The sequence below is a fragment of the Leptonotus elevatus genome, chromosome 7 (genome assembly GCF_054856555.1).
Source record: "Leptonotus elevatus isolate MCC_2025b chromosome 7, RoL_Lele_1.0, whole genome shotgun sequence".
NCBI classification, from domain to species: domain Eukaryota; kingdom Metazoa; phylum Chordata; class Actinopteri; order Syngnathiformes; family Syngnathidae; genus Leptonotus; species Leptonotus elevatus.
This window is the reverse complement of record NC_141245.1, coordinates 21,916,946-21,930,732: the sequence shown is the minus strand read 5'-3', so window position 1 is coordinate 21,930,732 and position 13,787 is coordinate 21,916,946. Positions and strand designations below refer to the sequence as shown.

The 13,787-nt window shown below is 42.1% G+C and overlaps 3 protein-coding genes across 3 annotated transcripts; 2 read left to right on the top strand and 1 right to left on the bottom strand.

The window, feature by feature from the left end:
• Window positions 1-315: 315 nt before the first annotated feature.
• On the top strand, window positions 316-4,023 carry b3gnt2l (UDP-GlcNAc:betaGal beta-1,3-N-acetylglucosaminyltransferase 2, like). Its single transcript, XM_086080954.1, has 4 exons — window positions 316-774; window positions 1,949-2,588; window positions 2,689-2,804; window positions 3,277-4,023. Exons 2-4 carry the CDS (start codon window positions 1,992-1,994, stop codon window positions 3,872-3,874), a joined length of 1,311 nt encoding a protein of 436 aa, XP_085937080.1. The 5' UTR covers window positions 316-774; window positions 1,949-1,991; the 3' UTR covers window positions 3,875-4,023.
• Window positions 4,024-4,460: 437 nt separating this feature from the next.
• Window positions 4,461-10,322, bottom strand: bckdha (branched chain keto acid dehydrogenase E1 subunit alpha). Its single transcript, XM_086081498.1, has 8 exons — window positions 10,008-10,322; window positions 9,151-9,327; window positions 8,347-8,433; window positions 8,143-8,251; window positions 7,582-7,743; window positions 7,278-7,484; window positions 6,936-7,077; window positions 4,461-6,048 (listed from the first exon to the last, which is right to left on the bottom strand). Exons 1-8 carry the CDS (start codon window positions 10,128-10,130, stop codon window positions 5,700-5,702), a joined length of 1,356 nt encoding a protein of 451 aa, XP_085937624.1. The 5' UTR covers window positions 10,131-10,322; the 3' UTR covers window positions 4,461-5,699.
• Window positions 10,323-11,440: 1,118 nt separating this feature from the next.
• exosc5 (exosome component 5) lies at window positions 11,441-13,694 on the top strand. The gene is made up of 6 exons (XM_086079851.1): window positions 11,441-11,599; window positions 12,132-12,245; window positions 12,498-12,619; window positions 12,910-13,050; window positions 13,216-13,305; window positions 13,538-13,694. The coding sequence occupies exons 1-6, from the start codon at window positions 11,503-11,505 to the stop codon at window positions 13,631-13,633; spliced, it is 660 nt and encodes a 219-aa protein (XP_085935977.1). The 5' UTR covers window positions 11,441-11,502; the 3' UTR covers window positions 13,634-13,694.
• Window positions 13,695-13,787: the final 93 nt, after the last annotated feature.

Genomic DNA, 13,787 nt, shown 5'->3' with positions numbered 1-13,787 from the left:
TTTTTTCTTAAGGGACGTTTTACAACCTTTTTGTGCTACCAACTCCTAAACATTTTTGCGTACACATTTACAAGCATAAAATGTGATTTATTTATTTTTAATTCTAAGTGGTTGTCGAACTTTTCCCTATACATAAAAATTGTAAAAATAAAAACGACAATTGGACAATTTCCCGTTTTCTATTTACCGACGTCAGAAATGAAAACGAATGGCCGAAAAGTACACGGACCATCAATTCTTATTCTGCCAATCACATGAATGGGGCATTAAGTTAGATTTATTTTGTTTCCCCACGTTTTCTAAAGGCATTGTCACTGGTTCGCAGCTGCCACTCATGGTTCCACGCCCCGCTCTTTCAGTCCCACATTTATTGTTTCCATTTACAAAACTTTTGACCCTAATTTAACTGCATATGGAGCCCCCGTCCCCTTAACCCCTCCAAAAATGTTGGGGACGTCATGCACACACACATGCATAGCCTACTGTGCTTTGCACGTCCTTGTTTACTAACTTAGTAAGTCCAGTAGATATGTAAACATAAATAGATATTTTTTTTAAACACACATTAAGATAAAAACACCACTAGAAATATATTACTATAAATATAAAACAAATTTACGGCGCATACTGAGCTTGGCCACCGCCGCGTAAACTAGTTCCTTGCGCGCTGGTCGTAGAATCAATCGTGCATTTTCGATGACAAACCCTCCAGGTGAAGTCACGTGATCGTCGACGTCGTCGAGCCGTGAGTAGCCTCGTGAAAGTTCCATTCCAGTAAGTTTATCATTATTATTTGTTTATGTTTAAGGTTGTGTTAGTTGCCTAAATCAGTGGTTCTCAAACCCCTGGTCCTTGAGTACCTCTATCCAGCCTGTTTTCCATGTCTCCCACAAGCAACACATGTGTTTCAAACGATCAGCTAATCAGCAAGCTCTCCATGAAGCCTGATATTTCGCTGTGTTGGCTGGGGAGACACTGAAAAAAAAAATGGATAGGGGTACTCGAGGACCGGGGCTGAAAAACAGTGGCCTAAATATAGCTATCATGTGCGTGTTTGTTTGCTCTGGTGAACGAGGCAAGGCTAATTAGGAAATCCCTCGTTAATTGCATCGTGTTTAACACACCCATGGAGAGCGTAGCCACGACAACTTGTGGAGCACAGCAGGTTCCCCAAATGTGACTTAGCAAATATATTGGCAACATTTTCATACACAAAGACAAATTCTAATGCACAAAAAAATATATATATTTTTGGTTTCTATAAAAACAGCAGTGAGCAAAAAAAGTGAGAGGGGTGAGCTTTGGGCATCGTGGGCAAAAGCGGCTTAAGCAGCATTGGGACTTGTTGAACGACATTTCTTTTGGTGTAGCTGGTTGCAGCATCAATGATCCTGTTAAATCCTGCAATTGTGCGGAGTAAGGCAAGCGGATCATTTAACATTTTTAACAGCTTGACCAACCTTGTGGATACCAATAACGTCATTCTGACTAGTCGTAATTGCATTTCGAAGAGTTGGAATATCTGTAACTTAATTGTGACTCGCCAAAAACGACAGGTGCAGATGTCTGTATTTCAGTTTTGCCTTGTCCTAACACAAATACATACACAAACAATAAGGAATTAGCTAAAAATGCTGCTAACCTGTTAACTGGAAAACATAAACGGGAGCACGTAACTCCTGTTCTGTTCTGGCCTCTCTCCACAAGCTGTTTCAGAGTTCATTTTAATTCCCCCCCCCATCCCCCCAAAAAATTCTTGAAATGGTCTCTATGACCTCTCTGAGCGGGGTCATCTAATCAGCAGCATTTGGAGGTACCGAAGCGGGAGCTCAGAGGCGAAAAAAAGCTTTTTCTGTTGCTGGTCCCAAGCTTTGGAAGGAGCTTGGCATTCTAAGAAACTGTCCTCCAATTGTAGGATGGCCCGTAACGCCTTACATTTTTCGCACAGGTTGGCGTCAACTCTTAGAAGATGATCCACCACTAACGCCCTCATGAGACTCACTCAGAGGTTCCGAGCATTGCTAATCCTTTCCACGTTACTCCTCGTTTTCCTCTACTCCAACCTGCGAAAGGAGGTGGTCTCCAGAGCGGAAAACCCTCCAAAGCATGCCGTTGCGCGACAAGCGGAGGTCCTGACTCAAGTCCATACCCCGGTCCGGGCCCAAGTCCAAACCATGGTTTGGGCAAAAGGCCAAACCCCGGGCCAAACACAATTCCAAACCCCGGTCCGGAACCAAGTCCTGTCCCAGCCGAGCGTCAACATATCTTCTGCGTTCAGGAAGTCCATCCCGGAAAACGGAGCGTACTGGAACCGGCTTCTGCACTCCAGTCTGAAACGTACAGACCGGGGCGAGGACCCGTTGAACCGGGACCCGCCTTGGCCTCACTGCCAGCAGACCAGTCAGGAGCTGATTGAGACCAACGTGCACGACGTGACCTCCTATCCACTCCTGCTGCAGAACTTCCTGTTGGGGATGACGTGCCGCTCGCCTCCTTTCCTCATTGACCAGCCGGACAAGTGCAGAGGGAAGGCCCCTTTCCTGCTCTTCGCCATCAAGTCCATGCCGGCCCACTTTGAGCGGCGGCAGGTATCGTGACTTAAATAATGATTGAATTCAATTTCAAATCTTACTAGCCCATTAGTGGCACCACAAATTACTGAATAGCGACATTATTTATTTCACACAGGCGGTGCGCAAAACCTGGGGGCGGGAGCACCTCCATGACGGCGACCTACGTGTGAGGACGGCGTTCCTGCTGGGCAGCGCCTCGCTGGACGACCCGGACCTCAGTGCGCTGGTCAGGTCAGTATTGCAAACTGTCAGTATTGCCAGCTCAGGGGTTAAATAGTTGCTGTTGCATCATGATCACTGCCAAAAACGAAAAAATCTAAGCATTTTGTTTGCGCTAGAGTGACAATGTATTCAAATTTATTGAGATTTTGTTACTAGTTATAATTAATTTTAATGTAAAATAAGAAATGGCATCATTCTGTGGGTTTAGGACTTTGGAAAACATTAGTCTTGAGGCTAGTTCTTTTATTTTGTGGCTCATCCTTTGGTCAATGCTGAAAAATTGACTTATTCTTGTATTTATGCTCAGGCGCAAAAACGGTACTATATTGCTCTGGCGCCATCTAGTGGTGTCCTGGTGCCAATGAATATTTCCCTACAACATTTGAAAAGGTTTTTTTCTTCCTGGAAAAATAATTTGATGAGTGTCTCAAAAGTAGCTCAATTCAGCAACAAAAGTTCTAAGTTGACGTCAATGGCTCAGGTTCGAAGCTGAGCGCTACGGCGACGTCCTGCAAGCCGACTTCCACGAGTCCCTCATCAACCTGACCCTCAAAATGGATACCTTCCTCCGGTGGACCCTGGAAAGATGTCCACGGGTCTCCTTCATCTTCTATGGGGATGACGACGTCATGGTCAACACTCCGAGCTTGCTGAGCTACCTCAGATCTCTCAACTCTTCCATGGCCGCTCGCTTGTACGCCGGACATGTGATAAAGACGGCGGGCCCAGTGCGGGACTCAAAGAGCAAGTACTTCATTCCTATGAGCTTCTACGAGGGGCTCTACCCGGCCTATGTGGGCGGAGGCGGAGTCGTCATCTCAGGGGCCTTGCTGCGACCGGTCTATTCCAACTGCGGAGCTATTCCCTTCTTCCCCATCGACGATGTTTACGTGGGCATGTGCTTCAGTGCCCTGGGGGTCTCGCCCCAGGCCCACGCAGGCTTCCACACTTTTGACATCCGAGAGAGAGACCGCGAGAACCTGTGCGCCTACAAGAAGTTGATCCTAGTCCACCGCCGGTCTCCCCAGGAGTTGAAGAGGATCTGGAGGGGCCTCCACAGCCCGCTACTGACTTGTTAAGGTGAAATATATTTTTTGGGTGGGGTTGTAAAGGGTTACATTAAGCTTAAGCATTTCCGCTGATAGAACACATGTAGGATTAGACTTTGTTTATGAGACACAATAAAAATAAAAAAAATGTTTCTGTGTGTTGAGAGTGGAATTAAGTTTTGTTTCTTTAAATTAACAAGTATATACTAAAGCAACGTAATGGATTGAGGAGTTTGTTTGGGTGTGAATGGGATAGTCTAATGAAAATGGCGGCCAAACAGCTAGAATGGAGACCGCTAGCTAAGAACAAAAATACAACGGTGAGATTTAGAAAGTTAGTAGAAACGAGACACGAATGATTGGAGACGACTGAATGGAACAGTCCACTCAAAATGGTTGACAAATGTATCAGCCACAAACCAGGAAGTAGCCTGCTAGCTAACAAACAAAGTCTGTCTAAAATCGTGAGCTGCGACTTCCAAAGGCCGAATTTGATGGCCACGCTTTCCTCCTACACTAGACCTGTACAAATTCACCATGGTTTATTTATGCGGTTTACACACCCAGCCTGTGAAGGGTTCTCGAATTGAAATGAATAAAAACAAAGAAGCCTTGCTAAATTTCAAGTTGAATCTTTTTAGTTTTTCCACAAAACACAGGGCAGAAAAGGAGTTACATTAGTGTGCTATCGATGAGTTTTGTAACAGTTTCACAAAACCCACTGAAAACCAGAACAAAGAAACCCGAACATGATCGATACAAAGTATTCAACTTCCTTTAGCACAACTGTTTACAATTAGTGATAAATGACAAGGAAGTGTGCTAACTGTAAGGCACCGAGCAGAAGAAAGAACATCTATGAAAGCACACGCTCCTCATCAAAACTACATTGTTGTGCATTAGTAGAAAGCAGGAGTTCTCAAACCTTTTGGTTCTAAGGAACCCTAGAGGGGATTTTTTTCTTCTTTTTCTTACAATCAGCCCCGTTAGCCTAATAGCATAATTGCCTAAGTCATATTGACATATCACATTGTGGTGGTGTGGGGGACAGTCCAGTCGTCTTGATTCTACTTCTGTGGATAACCGTGATTTTTTTTCTTTTGTAAGCACAACAATATTTATTGTGTGATAGTGAGTTATAAATGATTTGGACAATTATGCTATTGGTCTAACAATGTGTACCCCAAAAAGCTGTAGGAATTGAGAAAAATTAAAATCTTTACAAGAACATTTATTTAATGGGGATAAAAAGTTGCAATTTTATGAGTGTATAATCTTTATAACATGAATTTGGACAAGATAAATATCTTAAGAGGGACAGTTGTAATCTTACAAGAATAAAATGCCTTTATACTCTTAACAAAAAATGTTTTACAATATGTTCTTGTGCATTTATATTTATAAAAAAATCTGTATTCCTCTAGTAATAAGACTTAAAAAAAAAAATCTAAATATGGATGTCAGATTTATGTATTGATAAATCACAATTTAATCAGCACTTTTAATTGGTCCAAACTAATGTAGAGAGAAATAATTGGCTTACGGTATGTTCTCCATATCATTAGTCTAATAGCATAGTTGCCCAACATTTTCAGAAAATAAGAAAAAACAAATACAACATGCAACAAAGTTGTTATCCAGTTACAAAGACAAAAGAAAAATAATTTTTTTAGCAAGCGCATTCTTATTTGTATTGCGACAGTAACTTAAAAATGGCATAGGCAATTATGCTAGTAGGCTAGCAATATGCACATTTAAGTCTTTTTTTATTTATTTATTTTTTTAACGACATGCCGATTTATTACAAATAATTGTGCGGACCTCAGTTTGAGAACCCCTGGTAAAAAGCATTTAGTTAGGAGTCTTTGTCGTAGTTCTCGAGGGGGTAGTGCTCCTTGTACTGCTGCACGTGCCGGAAGAGCGACTCGCGCTGCTTGCTGAGGGCGGGCGTCATTTCCTCGTAGACGTCTGTGAAGAGCAGCTCCGGCTTGGGTTTCAGGCGCTTCTCGGCCCGTTCGAACACCTCCATGACGGTCTTGCGTGACTGCTTGCGCCAGGCGCGCTCGTCGTCCTCGCTCCACCAGCCCCGTGTCGCCATGTAGTGGCGTAGGCGCGAGATGGGGTGGTCCTGCTTGTCCCAGTAGTTGACCTCGTCTACCGAGCGGTACGCCGAGCTGTCGTCGCTGGTGCTGTGGTGGCCGATCCTGTACCAAAATCATCCCAAATTTAGAAGCCAATATGGATTTTTTTCCCGAGGCTGATTCTGATATACGAAATTCCGCTAACCGATAATCAGTGGATTAATTAAAGGAATAATAATGATAATAGTAGAATAACTTTACAACAATAAATATATGAAATACAGGCAGAACATCTGACTGTTTACAATAGTTTGTCATTTTTTACTTAACTCTACGAGATTTTTTTTATTGTTGCTAATCTTTGTCTTGTAATGTGTCCTTTTGGAGAGAAAAAAAGAATCAACAAAAATCGTCCGTTTGTTGCCAATTCTAAAATCGCTAACAGTGGCTCAATTAAATTGGCACATTTTTTTTCATATTTTATATAAAATTGTTCTCTCTATTTATTTAAAACTGACAGTTTAAAAATAATATATAAACTAAATCTTGATACTTGAGATTGAGTGGAAGGGTTTGTGTTAAATAATTTAAACATTAATAACAGTCTTATCTGACATGGGTTCATTATTGTGTACATGGTATTGACACGTTATGATCGTCTTCGTTTTAAGTGCTTTTATGACATCTACATAATTCCAAACCCCTTTTAAAGGAGTGGGTGTCAATTATTTGTGGACTATAAGGAAAATGGATGGATGGATGATGGATGTTCACAAATGTTGCGAAAATTGGCTCTTTTTTTTTTTTAAACATTTGCCGGGAATACACAAATATTTGAACAATTGATTACAAATACAATTGACAAAATATTAGGAAATAAATCATTTAAAAGATACACGAACAATAGAAAAAATAAACAGACCAAAATTTATCTTAAAAAATGCCTTGGTTCAAACTTACCTGACAGCGTTTTGTGGAATTGTACGGCGTGAAAGGTCGCACTCGCTCACCTGTACGTCATGGCCTCAATGAGGAAGGGCTGATTCTCGGCGACGGCTCTGCGCCGAGCCTCCTTGGTGGCGTTGTAGACGGCGAACACGTCGTTGCCGTCCACACGGATGGACATCATGCCGTAGCCCGGACCGCGAGCAGCTGTTAACCAGTAAACAGTATTTGTATTAATATTACTATATTATTGTTAGTAGAAATAGAAGACTGAAGAAATCATTCTGGAACTATGAGTTTATCTATCTATCTATCTCCCCCCCATCATCCATCCATCCATTCATGTATTTATCTTGTTAAGAGGCGTGGAACATGAAAAACAGAAAAATCCACGGAAGTTTTGTTACCGATGCCATCGCCACGGTACTGCTCATTGGTGGGAGTGGAGATGGCGTAGCCGTTGTTGCGACAGAAGAAGATGATGGGGCACTCCAGCGTGGCTGAGAAGTTGAAGCCGGCGTGGGCGTCGCCCTCGCTGGCTGCCCCCTCGCCGAAGTAGCAAATCACCGCTCGGTTGATGTTCTCCCGCTTGATGGCATACGCCGCTCCCACAGCTGGACGAAAGGAAATAGGACGTCACCTGCTGTGATTCATGGGGGAGGGGCACTCGAGTCAAAACTGCGCCCGCACTTTGCGGGATGGCGAACTCACCTTGCGGGATCTGCGTGGCCAGCGGCGACGAGATGGTGACAAAGTTGAGGTCCCGTGAGCCGTAGTGGACGGGCATCTGGCGGCCTTTGCCGAGGTCGTCGGCATTGGCGTAGCACTGAGCCATGAAGGAGTCCAGGGGGAAGCCGCGATACATCAGCACGCCTGCAGGCGGCGCACAACAGCTCAATGCTCATGTTTAATCATTTACTTTGCTTTCAATTTAGGGATTCAATTCTGGCTTAAGGTTTCAAGTAAGGGTTACAGTTTAAAATTATGTTTTCAAATTAAGGTTTTAAGACTGTTTTAGGGTTTCCAAAAACTGATAGGGTCAGGGTCAGGGTTTCAAGTTTGGGTTTCAAACTGTCGTCAGGATTACAAGTAAGGGTTTCAAACCTGATTTGGGGTTTCAAGCATGGGTTATAGTGTTAAATTAGGGTTTTAAGATAGCAAGGCCTTGAAAATAAGATTTAAAGCAAAGATTAGGTTTTGATGGCTAAGTCCACACATGAATATTTCAATTAAAAGGCCTTTTTTTTTTAATGAATAAATAAATAAATATACCAGCTTCTCTGTATTGTCCAAAGACCAAGTCACTTGTATCAAGAGCGGCGGCGCTGCCGATGTGCGTGCCTTCCTCGCCGTAGTTGGTCATGTAGAAAGAAATCCTCCCCTGTGATTGAAAACATTAAACTCATTCATACCCCCCCCCCCCCCCCCCCCCCATGCTCAAAAACAGGAAGTGAGCGACAGGCGGGCGGGAAGTACCTGTCTCTGGGATTCATAAAGAATGCGGTCCATCGTGTTCAGCAGAGTCATCTTCTGGTAAAAGTTCAGAACCGTTTCTTTGGAGAGCTGAAAGAAACTTAAGTTTTTTTATTCAGAAAAATATTTCTAAAAAAATCTGCGAATGTGTGAATCTGTGCGGTGCCGAACCACAACAGAGAAAGACCAGCTGACTTTTTTGCCAAGTATTGGAGTGTGAGGGCAATGTTTCAGTGTAATTATCTTTGTCTTATGTTGTAATGAGTTAATGCGTATAAAAATTAAAAATTAAATAATAATCACTTGGGCCCTTTTATATGATACGTATTCAATTGTAGCGTCTATTTAGTTGAGACAATGAACGGTTACTGTCGAATGTAAACATGCCAAAAAACATCACTGCTGTTCTGTTTAACCAAATATCTGTGGCAGAAGACCTGCACACATACTTGCTGGACTCGTTCTTCAAATCAAACCGCAGCCGTGTTTGATTTTTGGTTGACAATCAGCGGGAGTGAGTAGATAAGTTGGCAATGCCCAAGTTTAGCAAAAAGAGAGATAACGAAAAAACTGATATTTTCTGCTTGTGTAAATATGCCATATACACAAAAATAATCAAAACGTATTGTTTACTCGGCAATGCAGTTTTTGGAGGACTGACTTGGAGCCAGTCATGCCGTATGACCTATTACAAAACTTCTTTCAACTCTGCATTTCTCTAAAATCCAACATTGAATGATCACTAATCAACATTATTGTCATAAATAGCCTGGGCCGGTTCTAGACAGTAAGGTGGGCGGGCTCTACCTGTGGGTCCTGGGAGGGGTTGATGATGTTGCCCTGGCGGTCCATGACTCGGTACACCGGGATGCCTGAAATTACATTGGGCTCGATGAACTCCAGCTGGTCCACAAACTCTGCGGAGGCGCCGGGAAACTGAGGCTTCTCCAGCGTCGGGTCAAATGGCTGCTGTCTGTGTGTGGCCTGGAATTTTATTTTATTATTTTTTTTAAGTTTATAGACAATGTGTACATTAATTAATCAATATCAAAGCATGAAGAGAGGCTTGGATCAGATTTAGCAGAAAGATAGTTTCCATATTTATTTATTTAAAACACATTTGTTGCTGTTACATTTTCGGACGCTCCCACTGCTCGACCAATCACAAGCGACAATGAACACCGGCTAGCTAGGCGCTTAGCCACACAGCTATCTCGCTCCGCACATCCCAACAACAAACAGACGATGCACGAACGCTTTTCCTCCAAACCTAAGATGTTTACAGTGTGAAACCCGCATGTTTTTCTGCTAGATTCCACAAACCCTTATTTGCGTTTTAAACTTAAACTTAAATTTGAATTCGTCGTGTTGCGAAGCCTTTTCGGTGCCAAAGTATCGCGAGACTTGAAGGAGTTAGATTCCCATGAATGCTGAGGCAACAATAAGTGAAACCACTTCATTGTTTTCAATTTAAATCACACACTCGGTTACATTATGAAGAAGAAAATGACCTATAATCATGCGTTTTAGTGGGACAAATACTCATTCCTGGTTGCCGGGCTCGATCCACATCATAATATTTTGGGGGGCATTAAGCTAACGCGACCTTCGAGGTTGCAAAGCTAAGCGACACTACAAAATAGAAATCAGATTTTTGTACTTACATTGACTCTAAAGGTTCTGTGATGAGGCAGCCTCGACGCCTTCAGGGCAGCCGCTTGACGGGCAGCGTGAAAAGATGCCCTATACATTTTGTTCATATGGCTAATGCTGCTAACAGCCGCCATTAGGACCGTCCTCACGCTATGTTAGAACAAATAAATTGTCGGCGGCCGTTGCACGTCTTTGGAAATAAATATTAGTAATCCGATCACGACGCTGAATTTGACAATTTTCAACACGCAAACGCACAGACGCAAGTATGGGAGGAAAGCTACGCACACAGCTTCAAGACAAGCACCGTTACGGATGTCAAATGAGCCTTCAAAATAAGACGAAATGCCATTTTTATTTTGTTTTTAAACCTAACTATATATATGTGTGTGTGTGTGTGTGTGTGTGTGTGTGTGTGTGTGTGTGTGTGTGTGTGTGTGTGTGTGTGTGTGTGTGTGTGTGTGAAATTATTTAGTGAAAGTAAAAAGGAAGAAATTCCGAAATGTTTTCAAAACAGCATGCCATAACTTTAACATTGTGAATTAAGAAACAAAAATGTTAAATAAGCTAATGTTAACTTAAAAAGCACATCTTACTAGTATTTCGAAAGTCAGAAGCTGGTGTTTTTAGGTTGACGTAAAACAGAACACATTTGCCGCTAATAATTATTGTATTGCAATGGGTGGGAATTGGGAATATCTTGCTTCTCTGAATAGATATTAATTCTCCCTGATTGTACGTTCCTCCGTGTCGCTGCTGTTCTTGTTTTCTTCGCCGCCCTTTAAAACCCACAAATTTGAATCAATCAGATGCCATGGTTGACTGTACATCTTTTTACATTTTTTTAAAGCCATTTTATCATCCACACAGGTTGAAAAAGTAACAAGCATTCGACAAAAGGAGTAGAAAGAGTATATGTTTTCAGAAGGGGGTAAGTATTAAGTGGTCAGAAAACTAAACACGCCTACTCAAAGTAGTAAGTACAGATAGCTTACCTGAAAAGGGACGTGCAGTATCAATTAACTGAGTTTGTACTTCGTTTTTTCCACCACTTTTGTCACCATCTTCATAATCATCATCATCATCATCAGACACATATGCACCCACACATTTTCAAAGGTATTAATATGATTTATTCCTGTGTTTTGCATGACCGCGTGTGCGCCGTTCACTGTTAACTAGAAAACTTCAAGACGGCCAAATTGTTTATATTTGTACAAATCTGGACTGTAATATAAGTTGAAAACTAAATAAAATGTCACTATATAATACTTAAAAAGGGTCAGTATACAATAATCAAATATTCACAAAAGTACCTGATGTTATTATTTGTACGGGGATTCTTTTTGTTTTGCTTTTTAATGTAGATAACCTTTTCACCGACGGTATCTGAACGGCGCACAGCGGGACTTGCTAGTGTGATGTCATTGATGAGCGCCTCCCTAAACGGTAAACAGGAGAGACGTAATTTCTCCGCGACCAGTCCAACACACATTTGTCGGCACGATGGAGGAGTGTAGTCAGTCAACAGTTTCTCTCAGAGAGTTTGGGTGCGAGCAAAATTTACTGTCTCGCCCTGACGGTTCTGCGTCTTTCACGCAAGGTAACAACTTTGAAATATGACTCAGATTTCGTGATTTAGCAGTTAGCTGCTTCTCAGTGTGAAGCGGTTCAGAAAATGTATGAATAGTGATCAGCCCTGCTGTGTCTTATGTGAAATACTCTTTTTACTATTGTACGAACAGCCGTGATGTATCAGTTGTCAAACTCTGTACCACGTTTACGCATGTAAACTAGCACTTCTTTGTATGTTTAATTATTCTCTGAAGGAGCTCTTAAATCCAGGGTTCGTTTTTATATGGCCCACATCGTGTAATTGAGATATCAAGTGTTCATTTCTGAATGTTACTGTCAGACAGGTATTATTATAAATTATAAAGCAGATTTAGAGAGAAAACAGGATGGAGTGGAAGAAAATTTGACACAACAACATTAATAGTCATGATTACATTAATAATGGTGTAGTACTGTATGTAATGTAATGTTAGGTGAGTGTATATCTATAACTACTATTGAACAAAATCTGGATCACAAATGGTATGTCCTATTTAATTGACAATATTGTTTGTTTCGAGGTGACACCAGTGTACTGGCTGCAGTGTACGGACCTGCTGAAGTTAAAGTCAGCAAGGAGATTTATGACCGTGCGACGTTGGAGGTGATCATACAACCTAAAGTTGGACTTCCAAGTAAGTCCTGAGCAAAGTCCAGTGCAATTGTTGGGAGCTTTTTGTTGCTATCATGCTACGCATCACCACCAGGTGGAGTTAGTGTGCTACGGTATTTTAAATTACCTTAAATAAAATGAGTACCCCCTAAACTGCTTGTAAATGCTGGCATGAGAGCTAGCAGAAGAGTTTTTTTGGGTGGATAAATGCTGTATCTACAGTTCCAACTCTGATACCGTATCTCTGTGTTTGAAAAAACGTATTTATTTGTAGGTGTGAAGGAGCGAGCCCAGGAAAAGTGTGTGCGCGAAAGCTGCGAGGCGTCTCTGCTGATGTTCCTTCACCCTCGCTCGTCCCTCACGCTCGTCCTACAGGAGCTTCATAACGATGGCTCTGTATCCTTCGCTCACACAGCGAGACTTGTGCAGTTTTTCTCCTGTATAGCCCATCGCTTCCATGGGCCCGAAGCAAAATGTGTTTTTTGGGCCCTTTATTTCTGCCAATAGTTTTATTTATTGAGCATTTATGCACCTTCTATACTGTAAACTCATTGTAGCCCGGGCAGTGTTCTTTTGTCACTTTTAACTTTTAAATATCTTTATCATAAATTTTATAAAAAAAAAAAATTTAAATCTATTTTTACTAATGTTTTGGGCCATGGTTTTCTTCCTGACCCGCTAACCAGCTCTTCTCCTGCTTCCTGAATGCCGCTTGCATGGCTATGATGGACGCCGGCTTGCCGATGAGTTGCCTGTTCTGCGGCGTCACTTGCGCCATCCACCCGGATGGAAAAATTATCACCGACCCGATCGCTGCTCAGGAAGCGGTAAGTGTGAGTTTACAATAACACAATAGCACAATAACTTAAGTTTCTTTAAAGTGTGAAATGTTTCCAACTTTGGATATTTTGTCTTTTATACATCCTGGCTCACATTTATTGCTCTGCAGTAAGTCAGTGCGGAAAAATAATCACCCATTTCCCCCTCATCAGGAGAGTCGAGCTCTAATGACCTTCGCCATCGATAGCAAAGAGCGCAGAGTGATGATGACCTCAACCAAAGGATCGTTTTCAGTGCAAGAGGTTGGTGAAATCAGCCAGTGGTTCTCAAAGTGGGGATCTGTGGGGTTCTCAGAGCTTTAACTTGGGGGTCAACAAAACCATTTGCGATAAATTAGTATGTTTTATCATTAAAAAAAAAGTGTGTATCTACATTACAGTATGAGGACCAGCACGTCAATAACACAAACATCATAAACCAATGTATGTATCCACGTATGTTTGTGTGTGTGTGTACGCGCGCGCGTGTGTACAGATGCAGCAGTGTATTGCCATCAGTCAAGCGGCGTCCGAGAAGATCTTCAGCTTCCACAGAGAGTCGCTCAGGCGGCGCTACTCCAAAACCGTCTGATCTTTTTTCGCTCTACTCGCTGCACAAATACCAATTTTTCTAATAAAATATTCACCAGCCACTTTGGGCCGCCTCTGCTTCAGTTCACTTCTAGGTGACGTGTGTGATTGTGTGTATGTCTGTGTGTGTGTTTTGTTTGTTTTAGAACAGATTA

What these genes read in the sequence shown, in the direction of transcription:
- b3gnt2l (XM_086080954.1), top strand. Translation starts at nt 1,992, where the DNA reads ATGAGACTCACTCAGAGGTTCCGAGCATTGCTAATCCTTTCCACGTTA. An exon ending in CCCACTTTGAGCGGCGGCAG is followed by an intron (nt 2,589 to 2,688) that starts GTATCGTGACTT and finishes TATTTCACACAG; the next exon opens with GCGGTGCGCAAAACCTGGGG. An exon ending in GACCTCAGTGCGCTGGTCAG is followed by an intron (nt 2,805 to 3,276) that starts GTCAGTATTGCA and finishes TCAATGGCTCAG; the next exon opens with GTTCGAAGCTGAGCGCTACG.
- bckdha (XM_086081498.1), bottom strand. Translation starts at nt 10,130, where the DNA reads ATGGCGGCTGTTAGCAGCATTAGCCATATGAACAAAATGTATAGGGCA. An exon ending in ACCCCTCCCAGGACCCACAG is followed by an intron (nt 8,434 to 9,150) that starts GTAGAGCCCGCC and finishes AGTTTCTTTCAG; the next exon opens with CTCTCCAAAGAAACGGTTCT. An exon ending in TGGACAATACAGAGAAGCTG is followed by an intron (nt 7,744 to 8,142) that starts GTATATTTATTT and finishes CGCCGCCTGCAG; the next exon opens with GCGTGCTGATGTATCGCGGC.
- exosc5 (XM_086079851.1), top strand. Translation starts at nt 11,503, where the DNA reads ATGGAGGAGTGTAGTCAGTCAACAGTTTCTCTCAGAGAGTTTGGGTGC. An exon ending in ACCTAAAGTTGGACTTCCAA is followed by an intron (nt 12,246 to 12,497) that starts GTAAGTCCTGAG and finishes ATTTATTTGTAG; the next exon opens with GTGTGAAGGAGCGAGCCCAG. An exon ending in AGCTTCATAACGATGGCTCT is followed by an intron (nt 12,620 to 12,909) that starts GTATCCTTCGCT and finishes CCCGCTAACCAG; the next exon opens with CTCTTCTCCTGCTTCCTGAA.